At 39.7% G+C, this 13858-nt stretch overlaps 1 protein-coding gene across 1 annotated transcript in view; it reads left to right on the top strand.

The window, feature by feature from the left end:
• Window positions 1-13858, top strand: part of tex264b (testis expressed 264, ER-phagy receptor b) — a 30110-nt gene that overhangs the window by 9575 nt on the left and 6677 nt on the right. Inside the window, exon 3 of the mRNA XM_084542787.1 lies at window positions 13440-13605. Within this exon, the coding sequence (XP_084398913.1) occupies window positions 13440-13605 (166 nt within the window). The remainder of the gene's footprint in view (window positions 1-13439; window positions 13606-13858) is intronic.

Here is a 13858-nt window from a genome sequence, read left to right as displayed (position 1 = left end):
AACAGAACCAGCTGAACAGAATGGGATTGTTTTCATGAATAACGCATGCTGTCGATGGCTGGCACTTTGAATATCCCAAGTGGTGAGACCTTTTCAAACAAGCTCATCAGCGTTTAGCATGCTCGGCTTGTCATGGCAGAATGATTTGTGTCTGTCAGACACTTTGAGTCGCAGCCCCACGGTCAGGCCTGATATTTGCCTAGTCAGACCATCGATCGGCCCCAGTGTTTTTCTTCTGTGCCTTGGCTTTTTAGTGAGGAGCTACATCACAGGCGCCTTGGCACCTTGAGATTTGGTCCGCGCGCTGCGGCCAGGCCTTCAGACCAGATTGGGAACTGGAGCAGGAGAATAATATTGCTGACATTCACAGAGATCTAAAGGTTTGTGAAAGGCAGACGATGGAACATTTGTTTGCTTGAGGGCACTGAAGATTTCTGCCAGCGCAGAGGTTATGGGCTGAATATAAAACAAGTTCTCATTTGTTCCGTAGAAATGGCCTTTCTTTTTTTTTTTTTTTAGAAACTGACACGCGTGTTAAAGTGATCATTAAGTCTTCTCCATCCCGATAGAAAACAAAGCCTTGGCTTCGGGCCTCTCTCAATTCTTATTCTTGCCATCTACATCATGTGCAAGAGTGAGGGACAGCAGTGCACAGATGCTAGTCCGCAGGCTCTGTTAAACATGCAGACTTTTGGCAAACTGTGACCCACGTTCAGAAAGGTCAGAAAAGGTTGCTGGGTTTGTTTGCTGGACAATGCAAGAGGAAAGTCAGAATCAATTGTTTTGAATTTGTTTTTGAAGGAGTTGGACATAGACATTTAAAGATATTTCTTCCAATAGTGGGTGTCTGTTTCAGTTATAACTCGTAACACTAATGAGGTACATGGATCAAGTTATAATCAGGAGGATTAAAGTCTAAAGTAAATTAAGTCTTACATCTCTTCAATTTACAATTTGTTGTTCAATAGAAACATGTGATACAATACTATATCATTTATAAGACACCTGCAGCAGAACAGTTTAACCTACTTTTTTGCTTATATGAAAATATATAATGCAAGATGTACAGTATGTTTAATGATATCCCATAGGGGAGGTTCAGAAAGAGACAGCAGCACAGGGAGTTAACATCATAAATAACCTTCATAAACCCATACAACAGAACCAGATCAGAACAGACAAGACAAAACTAGAACAATGGAAAGAAATGGTAGAATCATAGAAAAACAGAGACGGCAAAAATTTGTGTGAAATATGTGTACATGTCTACTGTGATACACATTTATTTGTATGTGTATAATATCTGGGATATTTGTGTGTATATATACACTACATATATAAGCAATATTTATAGTAGGACAGTTTGACTGTGAGCGGTATTTATCTGCGAGACAGTCTGTGGATGTTGGAGTTACTGGGTGATGGCTGTTGGCAAGACAGGGCTCCCTAAACGCTCTGAGACATGTGACTGCATGAGTCTGTGGCTGAACGTGCTCCTGAGCTGCTTTGGCTTGGCATAGGCGGTATGAGGGTGGGGGGATTGTCCGTGTTCATTTTCATATTCCCTCTCATCCTCTTTTCTGTCACTGCCTCCACACCGTCCAGTTCCATCCCCACCACAGAGCTGGCCTTCCACACCAGCTTGTCCAAGTTGTTGGCACTACATGTGCACGAGTCCCAGTGCCGGTTAATGCTGAAGCCCCCATTCCCATTTGAATATAAAACACTGTTTTCTTTCTTTAGCCTCGTGTCCATTGCATTTTGAATCACGCCCGTAAATGTGTCTGGTTTCCTTTTTTTTCTAATTCCCTTGCTGTTGTTGTTTTATATAAAATAGCACTGTTTGGAGTTTATAAAGTGATTATGTGAACTGAGGATTTGTTAAAAATGACACGTCTAATTGCTTTTCATGTAGTCCAAGTGTTTTAAAAACTTTTTGTTTTGATCAACTTATGAGAGATATTTCAACTGATTTGGAGAAAAATTTAGTTTCAAGGCAGTGGATTCAAAATTAGAATCTCTTGTATGCGACGAACCCTATTTTTAACCAATTAATTATATTAAGATAGTGATTCAATGGTCCTCTTTTATCAAGTGCGTTGCATCACGGCCCTGAGAGCTGCCCCCCCCCCCCCCCAGAGACTCTGTGGAGTTTGCCCATCAAATGTTCAAACATGACTTTCATCCTCCAGCAGCTGGGAATCTACTGTTGGTGTTAAATGTCACATCTACATATGATTGATCTGATTTAAACTTTATTCGCTGTTGCACTGCCGCTGTGAATTAAGATCAGGCAGGGGGGTGTGATTACAATTTAGGAAGAGTGGTTATTTTTAAATATAGCACAAATAGTTATTTCCTGACTGTGGCCATCTTATCAATCTCTTTCCGATGTGGAAAATTGAGCAGTGAAGCACTATTGTGTATTGTTAAATGTGCTCTCTGTTTGTCCTGCTGAAGAAGTTAATAATCCGAAGTAAATAACAGATATTTATAGTGGCATCATTAGACTTCATTATAATGAGATGCAGAGCTCTTACAACACATATGGTGTTTTCTTATTAGCTGCTGGCTGCTGCAAAACGGCAAAAACACAAATTTCCCTCAGGAAAACAAGTGGTCAGATTTTTACGACTAAACTGGCTGGGATAAAAATAGAAATGTGTTTCTTAAATTCAAAAACAACCTGGAAATACTCTGAAATCACCCCCTGATGTTGAAGCTGCTGCTGACATATTTGTGATTGGATGATTTACCAAAGCAAAGTCCAAACATCTTTTCACAAATTGTAGCATTCGTAGCTCTATTAGGAGGACAAATTGCGTTTATCGGACACCTGGTCAGTTGTATATCTGCGATATTGCTCTGCCATATAAAAGAAAAGAAAACACGCTCAGACAATCGCCCACTGTTTCCAGGCTGGCTAAAATATTCCAGCAATTTGGCCGTGTCTTTTGTTGAGATAGACATGCAAATTAAATGAATTTGCTCCAGTGTCCTCTTGAGGGATTTTCTGAAAAGCAATCCAAGAGGCAATTCTGAACCATTCAAGTATGAGTCCGGCAACAGGGTGGGGGCACCTTAACCAAGGTGTGGAGGTTTGGGACCTCAGTGAATGAACTAAAGAAAATGGGAAAGATAAAAAAAGAGGCTTAGGATTTAACAGCTTTATTCAGCTCAGTGACTTTCAGGCGGCCCTTGTTCATTTGTCAAGGCTGAATAAGACTGTGTAAAGAGCGTAGTCGCTTGAGTGACACCTGGATTGTTCGTACTGGCAGCGACTACTGTCACTCATTATGCCCTCAGACCCTTTGAACCATTTTTTCCCCCCCTCTGGGCTTTGAAATGAAATGTAGACTTTAAAGGGCTGGGGAGATACTATGTTCCATCATCCTCTATTTTATGTGAAGCAATAGGACAGTTGAACGCTCGTGAGGAAACACTATTGTAGTTTTACTGTGACATAGTCAAAATATCAAAATAACTGAATAGAGAATAAATGCAGCAGTAATATTAGAGTGGTTTATTTGATATGGTTAAAAAAACAAAGTCAAAGACATAAAGGGAATAAAAATTGCCAGGGTGAGACAGATAGTGTGCGTCTGATCGAGTGGTGTCCTCCACAATCTTACCGATTGCTGTTATTAACAACAGCCACAGGAAACAGTCAAGTGTTGCTACACACTGAATTATACATGCTATGTCACTGCTGAGCACTAGTGTTGACAACGCTGTGTCCCTTCAGCCACACATTAAGTGTTTTAACAAAGCCAGTAGTCTTTTTTTCTAAAATGAAATTATTAGGGGGACTCCACCAGTTGCTTGCGATATAACTGGAGACAGTTTGTAATTGATAAACATCTTCAATTATTTCTTTCCTCTTGTGAGAGAATAATCCATCTAATATCCATCTATACTTTATGTTTATATACGATCTAATTTATTTGTGCTATGATAAAACGGCAGTGAAACACAGATTAAGGCAAAGCTTTAAATCCATTCATAAAGCTAGAGTCTTTTCAGGAGTGCAATGTGCCACTGACCACCGGAGTTTCTCACCATTCGCGAGAATTGTCTGAGAAACCAGTCTGGACCCCGACATCGAGGTCGGGGTCCAGACTTAAGGATACTGCTCTTAAACATGCAGAGCCCCTCACCGGCCCATCAGGGTTGTCTTGATCAATGTCAAACATGTTTAATATTTAGGATTTTAAATATGGGGCTGTTGTCAAGCAACCATCTTTGTAACCCTGTAGGCTAACGTTACCTAGCACACTCCCACTGGTCAGATATAAAACTGAGGGTTCAGTTCTGACTGAAAAATGGACATCCTGTTACACCTACGAACATTTTCTCATCCACACTCGTATGACCGTAGTTAATTTTATTTTTCTAACTGCAAAGTAGTCTGACGTTACAGCAAGTAGTTCTTCTTCTTCTGGTTTTGTTTGGTGGTTGCACTATGGCTGCCGTCCTGACTAGATTTTGAATCTGTAGATTTACATTAAGTTGTTTTACCACAGTCTGTGTTTTGTTCAAATTTGCTTCTCCATGGGACCATGTGGGGTGTTGTAAAGCTCCTTGATCTGAGACAGTAATCAAACTAATATCCCGTAGCATGTGTTCGGTTGTAGTGTGTGTGTGCTATATTTTCAAACCCTGCCATGCGAGCAAAACATCTGTTAATACTCTCGTGAAATTTGTAATGTAACCTGATTTTATAATCAGGCAGGATTTTCAAAACCCCTGCTGTCAGAGCCCACCTTTACCAAGGAGATGCTTTGTCAGGGAAGGTGATCAAGATCCAACAATCACTCAAACAGAGTTTCAGAAGTAGCGGGAGGAGGACAACCATCTCAGCAGCACACCATCAATCAAGCCAGAACGGTAGCACAGCTAGACAGAAACCACTTTTCTGTAAAAAGCTTTTGAAACCATGTGACCTGAGACATCCTTTGAGCATGACCATAACCCAAAACATACAGAAGAGAAAGTGATGGAGTGGCTTTGAGAAAGGGGTCTGATTGTTCTTGAGTGGCCCAGTGAATTCTAAGACTTGCTCATAGATGCTTTCCGTCTAACAAAACTTATTGAACTTACCAGACCTCTGTAGCTTGATATTCATCTCTGCATGAGGCTAACAGCCCATATCTATTCTACCTTATCCACTAGGTCCCCATTTCATGACACTGGGAACTAGCAAGCTGCAGCTTTCAACATGATATCGTCGTCACCTGTTATTTTTGCTTTGCTGTCGTAATCTAAAAACATGGAATTATAAACATCTATCAATCAATATGGGTATTATTTTTGAAGTATATTTTAATTTTCTGAATTAGTTGTGTCCCTGTAACATTTAGTACCAATATATGTCTTACTTTTCAGTTAGGGGAAAACACATGAGTGAATACTAAATGATGGCTGTTTTTCTGTTCTCTTTGCTACATTTCTGCTCCCAGCGTTATTCAAGAGAAATCTGCTGCATGTCTTCATATCCGTTGAACCATGTCGACAGCAATCTGAACTCCAACATGCCTCAGCAAATATGACCAGGATGACCCTGAAAAGACAACTGGACTGAAAATAGAGATACTCCTGTATGTGTCTTAGCACTTGCTTTATAGACTCTGTACAATCACTGTATGTACTGTATACTATGCAAGACACACAGTGCGATATGACTGGCAGTTGCAGGCAGTATTAAACATGAGGTAAAGCATAAAGCCAGGGCATGGATGTATCTGTAACCTATTGTTCTCAACAGATCTATGAAATCCACAGCAGATAACTCTTTGGTGTTTTGAATTGAAATCTGACAGGTGTGCTACAAGTATGAGGTTTGTTGTTTGGGAATGTATTTACATTCTCCATTACATCCTTTTTTGATTGTACGTGTAATGCCTTTCCTCCACTCGCTCAGCCCGATGCATTTCTCCCCATGTTACCGCCTCACACTGCGGGAGCGTGGCAGTTGAGGTGTTATAACCATTACCAGTTAAGGGCGAAGTCCTGTGGTAACCTAGGCATGTTTTCTGTTTGACAGACTGCCTGTCTGCTGCAGTGGAGAAGTGATTCTTCTTGATCTGGACACATGCAGTTTTTCTCTTCTCTGTTTTATACCTTTGTAAATTGCACATCCTTGGGCTTTAGACTCTTGGCAGGACAAAAAGCAAGATAAGATGTTGTTTTGGCCTAAGATGTTGACTATTGGTCTTTCAAGAACTGGTTTTCTTGCACCGAAGTAGGCTGCAGACGTATGTTAACTGCTTTCTGACATTTGATAAAGGGGTAATATGGGTGATTGCGCATCTGAATTTGTTTTGACAAAGGGCTGTGGATTCTGATCATTTTGGGAGAAATGGGCTCAGGGGTAGAGGTTCATCCTGGCCCCCTATTCAATCTTAGAACTAACTTTCATATGAGCTTGTAGGCATTCCTTTATCACTAAACCAACTAATCAGCTACCGCCTTACGACGTAGTGGTTGGCAACAGCCAATGGAGTTTTTGGTGTTTACAGATATCTGGATAAGAGATACTATCTGGGAACAACTGCCTGCACCTGTCAGGGTTTACAGTGTAACTAGCAACTTGAGATGAGAGAATAGTGTTGGTATTGAGCGGCGGCATCTCCAACCAGACAGTTTATCGTCAGTTTAAAACCACTACAACACCTTTGTGGTATTTGCTTGACAAATGGGACATCTTAGGTTGACTGGGCATTCTGCCTCTTCTGCCCTCCAGGCTTACTGTTTACATACATGCATGCGGCCAAAGCCCACTCAGACGTGACTGATCAAAAAAATTTTTGTCCCTTGCCACGTTTATATGCAGACATTCAACAACCGCATCACAAGCTAAAAGGAAGAACTCTTAGTGGATGTTATTCATCAGGAGCCACCTTGGAAAAGCATATCCTGTTTCTTTGTCTGTTGGGAGCTAATGGCTCCTCTACAGAACCACTACAAGTAGCTTGGGCACAGACTTTATTTGTGGTATTCTTGACTTTGGTTAGTCACCTTCCACAGTAATAGCACTTTTTTTGTGCTTGTTGAAATCACCCCTCCAGTACCCGAATGTAATCACTACATTTGTTATGCCATCCCAAAGTGCCTCTTTATGCGCTGGTAAGACATGTCTTCTTTGAGGCAAAGAGCACTTTGGTGTTGTCTCCTCCACCAACGCTTCCATCTCCACAGTGGAGAGAAAGTTCCTCTTTTTTTTTTGTCAATCATTGAATTGCTGCTCATGAGGGAAATTGCAGCAAACTGTGTTATTTTTTTCTATGTATTACTTATGTATTGTTCCCAAGAGATTAGTAAAATGTACACTTATAACAAGATGCACCGCTTAATCCAGAGGAGGGAAAAGATGGAAAAGAAAATAAAGACAAAACTCGGAGTGTAATTTGGGGGATATTTGCTGCTCCACAAAGCAATACAACTACTTAATCTTTCAATTTTGTCATATCTAAAAGGACGGCAATGCTGGAATTCTTGGCAAGACACAGCAATGTCATTTATGGGATTAAATAAGATTAAATAAGATTTACTGAAAGCCTATTCAAATAGTTTTAACAACACAGCCATATTCACAGTTTCATGAGTTTTCAGTAATTTTTTGTTTTGTTTTGTTAATTTCTAAACTTTTTAAGGGCTTGTTAATTATAATTTGCTTTAGAATTAGAATTAAATAATTACAATCATCATTACACTTGTTAACCCCTTAACAGTCTTTTGCTAATTCTAATTGCAACCCAAATCACAGTAAGCACACACCAATTAACCGGCCACAGTCTGATTTCTTATTTATTTTAATAATTTGGTTGTACAAATTCCACTCCACACAACAAATCCACAGTGGTTTTATTTATGGATTCATTTATTCAACTGGTATGTTGTTTCCAAGGCTAGTAAAACTGAACCAAAGTAATTGTAAGTGTTGCATTCATTTTTCACCAAGATCTTGTATTGATGATGGGAGAGTCCGACCACTGAGCAAAGCCTTCTCCAGCACATCCCAAAGATCCTCAATGGGGTTAAGATCTAGACTCTGTGGTGGCCAATCCATGTGTGAAAATTATGTCTTATGCTCCCTGAACCACTCTTTCACAATTTGAGCCCAGTGAATCCTGGCATTTCATCTTGGAATATGCCCGTGCCATCAGGGAAGAAAAAAATCCACTGATGGAATAACCTGGTCATTCAGTATATTCAGGTAGTCAGCTGACCTCATTCTTTGGGCACATAATATTGCTGAACCAAGACCTGAGCAACTGCAGCAACCCCAGATCATAGCACTGCCCCCACAGGCTTGTACAGTAGGCACTAGGCATGATGGGTGCATCACTTCATCTGCCTCTCTTCTTACCCTGATGCCCTCTTCACTCTGGAACAGGGTAAATCTGGACTCATCAGACCACATGACCTTCTTCCATTGCTCCAGAGTCCAATCTTTATGCTCCCTAGCAAACTGAAGCCTTTTTTTCCAGTTAGCCTCACTGATTAGTGGTTTTCTTAAGGCTACACAGCTGTTCAGTCCCAGTCCCTTGAGTTCCCTTTGCACTGACCATGTGGAAATGCTCTTACTTTCACTATTAAACATAGCCCTGAGTTCTACTGTTGTTTTTCTTCCATTTGATTTCACCAAATGTTTAAGTGATTGCTGATCACTATCAATCAGGATTTTTTTCCGACCACATTTCTACCTCTAAGATGATGATTCCCCACCATCCTTCCAGTTTTTAATAATGCGTTGGACAGTTCTTAACCTAATTTTAGTAGTTTCTACAATCTCCTTAGATGTTTTCTCTGCTTGATGCATGCCAATGATTTGACCCTTCTCAAACAGACTAACATCTTTTCCAAGGCCACAGGATGTGTCTTTCAACATGGTTGTTTAAGAAATGAGAAGCTACTCATTGCATCAGCTGGGGTTAAATAACTTGTTGCCAGCTGAAAGATAATCGCCCACGCAGTAATTATCCAATAGGAGGCTCGTACCTATTTGTGTAGTTAAATCCGGGTGGTGTTTTTTTTTTGGCCAGGCAGTGTATTTATCTCGTGCATGTGTGATGTCCCGTGCAGATGTCAAACTATAGGGGCCTGCATAGAGAGCATACTGACACATCCTGATCTTTCTGTAGACCATCTTTCCTCCACCAGTCCCCACTGGATATGCTGCAGAGTATTTATGACTGCTGAGTTAGTCACTTCTTAACTTTATTTATATATTTTTTATCAGTATTCTTTAACCTTTGACTCAGTTGAATCCTTTGTTGATGCAGATTAACATTTTCAGGTTTACTGTAAGTATAATCATAATGACCTTTTAACCTTTAAATGGTTACCCATGCAGCGGGTTTGGCACAGACTGATACAATATCCGTGAAGCTGGTGAAGGGAAACATAAACGAAATCACTGATGGTGATGATCAGCATCACCTTAAATACCCATTTATGACTCATGGCTTACTCTGCATTCCCAGTTGTGAATAACAAGAGTGGGCCTCTCTGACATGAGTTGTCTCCCGAGATGATAAAAAAAGGGGGATGAAGGGAAGATGGATATATGTAGTTTTGATTCCCCCCTCCACCCATTGTTAAAACAAATAATTAATCAGAGAAAGGTTATCTTCTATTGGCCCTTGTGATTTTCCATGTCTGTTCAAATAATAAAACTGTAACGTAATAATGCTTTTATCCAGAGAAACCGTATAACAGATATCTTGCTGTATAAAAATAATGCAATTTTCTGCACTGTGGAGGATGTGAAGAAAAATATGACCTTGCAATGACCCCGTTGAATGAACCTGCCTTAAGGGCTCTCTTGGGCCTCAAGGTCTTGATACTGCAGGGGAAGAGTTCGAGGGAAAATCAAACAAAATTCAATAGGTACACTATCCACAATCCCCTACCCAATTACACAAGCCTGCTGCGAACAGTTTGCCTCAGCAATTCCACTGGTGGTCTAATTATTGGCCTCTGTTGTCTCAACCCTTCGATTTATAAGACGCAGAGAAACTAGTCTCATTATACATATGTGGTTAGTCTGAGGGGCAAGATTGTTGTTTAACTCGCTTACAGTGATTACAAGTGTGGTTAGGAACCATGTGGGTGAAACAAATGAGGTTTCACAGTAAATTTTGAAACAAAACGTTTAATCATGCATTTCAGATGTCGTTGCTAAGTTGAGTGATATATATTTATTTAATTGAAAACATAGATTTCTATGAAATTGGAAGATAATCGATTTGTTTGTGATTGAGAGATTTTGTTTTTTAGAGAATAATTGGTATTTTGTTGGAAACCACTTAAGTTTTTTATTACTAAAATTCTTGTCAATTATTCTTTTCTGAAATCATCTTAGCAAGTATTTGTTCCAGCTCGAAAATGTTGCAAAAAAGTCCACATTATATACAAGTGGCGCATCTTGTGCTTTGGTGATGGTCCGGTTTCAGGCCGAACATGGTTTTCTGTGGTACTGGGACCATAGACTGATCATGTAGTATCTTTACTTAAATATGTATTGTTTACTGTACTTGCTAATGAAATACTGAAACTAAACCTGACAAAAGGTTTTTAGACAATTGTAACTTCAGCTGTGAAACTGTATGATACTAAAGTTTTGGTCATGTCTCCATTCATACTGTTAAAGTCGTCATGAAGAACAGTCGGTTCTGCTGAGAGCCCAGATGAATAGAGTGGACCCTTCCTGTTGAATATTAATCTATTCAGCATGAATTAGCATTTAGCGCTCTGTTTTGCTTCACTCACTTGTCTGGCCGTCACTGTCGGTTTGAAATAGTCAAAAGTACAGTCACTTACTGCCAAAGAGCAGTTTTAATTGTTCATTAAAGAAAAGAACATGTGCTAACCCTAACCCTTTTTCTTTTTATGAGGAATTCATTTGAAATAGCGTTCGTTCTAAGATCTTCACGGGGTAGGAAAAAAAAGGCGGTTACAAAAGCAGAATCACAGATGACTAATTCTGTTTTAAATTCAACTTTTCCGTACAGTACATTGATTAAATAAACAGCCTGTGTCTGCATGAGTCACAAACTCAAGAACAGGTAAGGTGCTAAAGAAAGTGGTTTCAAACGCCTTGCCAAAAGGAAAGCATATTTGACTTTTATTTTAATAAAAACAAAAAAGAGAGAATAGGAGTCCAGATGTTTTTGTTGTTGAGCAGTTGGCTTAAGCACCATCTTTTTTTGTCCTACTTCCATTTTTGGTCACGTTTTAAGACAGACGAAATAAGTTTTATTGGAGTGTCTTCTTCAAAAAATTCTCAAAGGACTCATTATGCCCCATTAATCCTCAGTTTGCACTTTCACATGTTAAGGACTATGCGGCTGTTTTGCAGGGCCTGATATACCCCTAACTTTTATTCAAAACAATGAACTTTGCATTCATTGTTAGTTTGGTGTGTCCGTTTACAGGTAAATGCGATGCTTTTTAAAATTCACCCCTGTTCTCTTGACGTGCGTTATTAGACCATTAGTCCATTTTTATTTGCTACACCATGTCTGCAGTGCAGCACTCGTGAGTTCGTCCCCAATCCTTCACCAGCTATCCAAATCAAATATCCAAATGACACATCCAAATATAGCAGTAAAATATTAACATTATCCCCTCCTTTTATCTACTGTTCCAACATTGTGTCTGCACTACGCTTTATTTTCACATTTGATCATTTATTGATAGGGTCTGAGCTGCAAAATTTAACTTGTGTGTGTGCGTGTGTGTATGTCTGCATGCGTTTGTACACATCAATATGTATTATGTTGCAGCCCATGTCTATCTCTGGCTGATGAGCGAAACCAGCGAGGATACACAGATGTTTCTGATGGAGAAACGCACCAATAATTGATGCCGTCGAAATCACTGAAACTGACAACGTTGTTCCTGCAGACGGCAGCGAGTGGAACGTCACTGCTGTCATAATTGGGTTGAGACAGATGTTAAGAGAGACGATAGGATGGAGTTTGGGAAGAAGAAGTCAGCTCACTCTGCTCAGTCTGCAAGCCTGATTATGAGAAGTGTTCCTTCAACTTAACAGTAACTACCTGTCACCACTTCCACTTTGCTTGAATCTGGAACATCAGCGAGGGGCAGGGGGGACTCCGTGCTCACAGGAACTGTCAAGAAGCAATCGTGAAAACAGTTTCAACATTTTGAGAGATGTCACAAATTTGCCATAGTGTAGGAAATGATTTATAGGCCAAACTGCTTTGAGTAATGTAGTTCAAGTCAAGCAGAGTTTTGAAGAAATGCTCTAATTTCAAGCTACACTAAATGTGATAGCCTTGTTAACATTTGTTAAGTTAAAACAAGACTTAAATTAGTAATAGAATCTTTATTGTTATAAAGTATCTTTATTATTATATTGTGAAATCACACTGAGATACTGCGTGGTATCTGTGGTGTGCTTCTTTTATTGCTCAAGATTTAACATATGGCAAAAGGGTAAAAGTAACAGACATCTGCTGGGCATGAGCGGAATAACTAAACACGACGAACGAAAGGTTAATGAGCCTCGACGAGTGGAGTGGTCTCTGTCATGTGAGACCTCACATATCAAGGAGAAGTGAGGCAAGCAATAAAAGCAGAGGCCGGGCGTTCGTAGATCTAAAGCGTGATGCAAGAAAGGGGTTCATTTTTGAGCAGTGAAAATCAAATTGTTTTCACTCACTCCCCACCAGAGGGGATTATTGGCATGTCTGCGCTTGTATCTATATGGTGCTTGTCAGTTACATGTGCGTGTGTGTGAATATAAAAGCACATGTTAATAAGTGTTTATTGTGTTCATTTTAAACTACAGCGGTGACTTTTGCAACTTAAAGTTAAATCACCGCCGACAGATTTACTCATACTTTTTTATTTGTTAATTTGTGCATCCTTCATAAAAATATTGAAATCAGTTGCAAAATGACCTGCATTTTGTCGAGCTGGTGTCAATAAAAACTGAAAATAATTTTGAGTTATGACTTGGATCTATGCACATCTGGCTGCTGATAATATGACAGATTCCTACTGGCCCAGTTTGATCCCTGGTATCGATAACTTGAGATGAATATTTGATGAATGTTCCTGTGATTCTATGACTTGATCTTTATTTCCATGTAACTTTCCTTATGTATGTCTATAATCCTGTCTGCAGCCTTGTGATTTGCGCTTCTGTAGGTCTTGGATCTTTTAAAAGACATTTTTAATCTTTTAACTTATTAATTATTTAATATGTCGTCAATGTGCAGATTAAAATGAAGCCTCAACCACCAACGTGACTTGAAAAAGGGGGAAAATAGCTATCCCACTTGCTTAGTTTAAGTAAATAATTGTGCATCCAAGAAGTATTCTCTAAATCTGCAAATTATCATTTTTGCAGAGGTAGGTAACATTATTTGGATATATTACATCTCTGTTTTGTTTCTCTCCCTCAGGAAAGGAGGCTGTGTGCGCACCCGTTCCTTGAAATCTACAGAGAAGGTCACATCCACTTCATGGTCCCCTTGGCACGGCAGGGAGATTTTTATGTGCCTGAAGTCCGGCAGGTAGAAAGGAGGCTGTCAGAACAAGAGGAATCGCACAGTGACACGGACGTCTCAGGTACATGAACCTTTATGCTTTCTAAGTGTAGCAGGAATCAAAGTCACAAGTTGGATGATATGACTTTTTCCTGAACATCAGTAAAGCGTGTCTGCGATTTAAATCAATGCCACATTTAGGACACACAATCCTTATTTTTATTTATGAATGTTGTCTCATAATAAAGGGCAAATACTGACAAGCAATAAAGTAATGGCCTTTGTCATATATTTGCATAAACTGTCTTGTGTCAGGTGTCAGAAAGTTTAATAGT

The sequence above is a fragment of the Chelon labrosus genome (assembly GCF_963514085.1).
Source record: "Chelon labrosus genome assembly, chromosome: 4".
Taxonomy (NCBI): domain Eukaryota; kingdom Metazoa; phylum Chordata; class Actinopteri; order Mugiliformes; family Mugilidae; genus Chelon; species Chelon labrosus.
This window is presented reverse-complemented; position numbering and strand designations above follow the sequence as displayed.